The sequence below is a fragment of the Lampetra planeri genome, unplaced genomic scaffold, assembly GCF_965212315.1.
Source record: "Lampetra planeri unplaced genomic scaffold, kcLamPlan1.2.h2 scaffold_1503, whole genome shotgun sequence".
Lineage (NCBI taxonomy): Eukaryota > Metazoa > Chordata > Hyperoartia > Petromyzontiformes > Petromyzontidae > Lampetra > Lampetra planeri.
In genome coordinates, this window is record NW_027614226.1 from 25,884 (window position 1) to 28,632 (window position 2,749).

General features: G+C 44.1%; 1 protein-coding gene across 1 annotated transcript; it reads right to left on the bottom strand.

Moving 5' to 3' along the window:
* Positions 1-987: 987 nt before the first annotated feature.
* On the bottom strand, positions 988-2,745 carry LOC144739451 (vasoactive intestinal polypeptide receptor 2-like; the record flags this gene model as incomplete). The annotated part of the gene is given in 7 exon segments (XM_078622404.1): positions 988-1,164; positions 1,271-1,312; positions 1,792-1,930; positions 2,161-2,186; positions 2,188-2,253; positions 2,509-2,578; positions 2,696-2,745. Coding segments are annotated over 7 exon segments (570 nt in total), but the record flags the coding sequence as incomplete, so codon positions are not given.
* Positions 2,746-2,749: the final 4 nt, after the last annotated feature.

Below are 2,749 nucleotides of genomic sequence, written 5' to 3' on the forward strand. Positions count from 1 at the left end.
TCAACGACAATACAAACAGATGTTTGAAATAACACTTGAACATGACTTAGTTTGACTTTCAATGATTTTTAGGACAAATTATTTATTCGTTTCCTGACCAGAACTGAAACGTCAGTGTATTTATTAGCAAAGTAAGATATTTCTATTATTCAGTCGACTTTTATTTGTGATATTTATTTATTTGAGACTTTGTGCTCAGAAATAAAAACATGTTGAGTCTACGTCTGCATCTTGTCATTTCTGTCAGACGACTTTTCTCCAAAACTGTTGAAAAAAAAAAAAAATGTGGTGAAAGCACAAGAACATCGTCACACACGACGCCGAAGCGCAGGAACGTACGCATCCTTCATTTTTATTTGACCACCCACCTGATAACCTGTGGGGCCTCGATCGGGGACAGAAACCCAAGAAAACGGGACAGAAAAGAACCCAACAACCACAAAAGGTCTTTGGTGCCAGTAGAACAGGTTCAATAGATTCTACATTAAAACAAAGAAACACAAACAGCTGTACGTCCTCTACATGTCCTGAGGAGGTCAGGGGGGTGTGAGATGATTAACAGAACACGGAGAATATTTCTTTCATGCAAGAATAAAATTGTTTTTGTCATGTTTTTTTTTTTTTTTTTTTTACTTGTACATTATTACCACTCAAACGGTTAAAATGATTCCTACTGCAAGTGTTTGGGGTAAAATAGTTATAAAAATTAAAGGATTAATGACAAAAATAAAACAGTAACAATTCATTCAAAGATAGAATTCCTCAAATATTTGGAACGAGCAAGTTGACTGACCTGTTAAAAGTACTGATACAGTAAAAAGTCCGCTGGCATGAATCCACGTTGATGACAGATAATAGTTGTTGCCAGGCAACAGCAGTTTGAATGGCGACAGCATGATGCCGTGTGCAGTCCTGGTGTATCTTTGTATGTTCGATGGAGGCTGCGTCACGTTCTTCAGCAGGAGGAGGACCATCTCTGTGCTGCCATCAGAGCACGCTGGTCTCCGTCTGCAGGATGGACTGAGCTCGGCAGTCTCTGGGGATCTGGGAGGAGGAGGCGTCGGCGCCGTTCCGGCTGACGGACATGGCGTGCAGCCTGTAGTCTCGGCCCACGTAGCGCTTGAGAGATAAACTCCTCCACGTCCTCCTCAGCTCACACTGGACCTTTTTATGATCATTTATTTAAAACAACAACAACAACAACAACCAAACAAACAGAACAAGTTACGGGTTTGTAACGCCTGACATGTGCTGATGTGTGTGTTCTCACCTCGCTGTTGAGGAAGCAGTAGAGAACGGCCACGATTAGTCCCTGAAACACAGTCAGTTAGAAAGTGACGCGGACTGAAAGCAAAAACTCTCCTGGCATTGAAACGGAAATTACTTTTGTTTGTTTTGCGTCTTTCACCAACAAACAAGTTTTTCTTCTTTTGGTGACAGACGCACTTTTAAAACGAGCCACCGAGCATCAGATTAGGACGAGTTTAATCAAATCTGGGGGGGAAATTTGAATTATTTGTGTTGAATACCACTGCAAATAAGGAGGAAATTAGATTTCATGTGGATGGATTCTGAACTTCTAACATTCCAAATAACCACAGCAACTGTTTATTGTTGTACTGTTACTTCCATCCAGTACAGTAAACGTTAGCACTGCTCCTGTGGGTCCTCGTGCACGATTCGTTCCCTCCCAGGACGACCAGTTGAAAACAGGTTTTCTTCAGACATGGACGTCGATAATGTATAATTAGATGCATGTTGGTCATTAAAGGTGAGATGGCGACGTGGTACCTGGAAGGACCCGAGGCCGAGCTCAAAGAAAATCTTGATGTGCTTCATGATTTTATCAGACGGCTCCATCAGGTACACGAACACCACGTAGTTGACCCCGAACAACGGGATCAGCAGGAGGGTGGATTTCGCCAGACGCCTGGAAACACACACACACACACACACACACACACACACACACACACACACACACACACACACACACACAGGTAGTTGTCAAGTGTTGCAAACACTGTGTACTGTATGTAAACAAGTAATAAATAGCTGGTCCTCTTTGAAATACAGTTCATGTGTACTCGAGCACACGCGTCGCCCGCATCTACGTGGCGATCGCTGAGGAAGTGTCACAAAAGACACAGAGTCGCTCACCAGTACTGTGACTGATCGTTGCCCCCCGACGTCGGTGCAGCGGAGTTTCTGTACCAGGATGCGAATGATGCTGATGAACAGAATGAAGTTGATCTTGAAGAGGAAAAACAGAGACGCAGACGCTGAGTGTTGTGGATGTTAAGACTGATGCAGGCGTGACGGAAGAGAAGATGCAGCAGAGAACGCGCGGGGATATTTTGGAACTTGATGCCAGAAAGTGTGCGGAGACACTTTTCACACGGATGAAACGAAAGTGGGATCGTCTTTGAAAATACATGCATGTTAGCAAATATAAGAAAAATCTGTTTTGAGGACGATTGTTGCCCCTTCGTCTTTGGCAAAACTTACGATGACAGACGCCATGATGGGCCAGTTCATCAGCCTGTTGGGGACGGGGTCCTCGTTCATCTCCCAGCACCTGAAGCCAAGAACATTACTCCCGTTTTTGCTCGGCCATCCATCTACAACGTGTGTGTGTGTGTGTGTGTGTGTGTGTGTGTGTGTGTGTGTGTGTGTGTGAGAGAGAGAGACTCACAACGTGTCCTCCAGGTTTATCCTGCATATGATCCACGCCACCATGAACACAAAC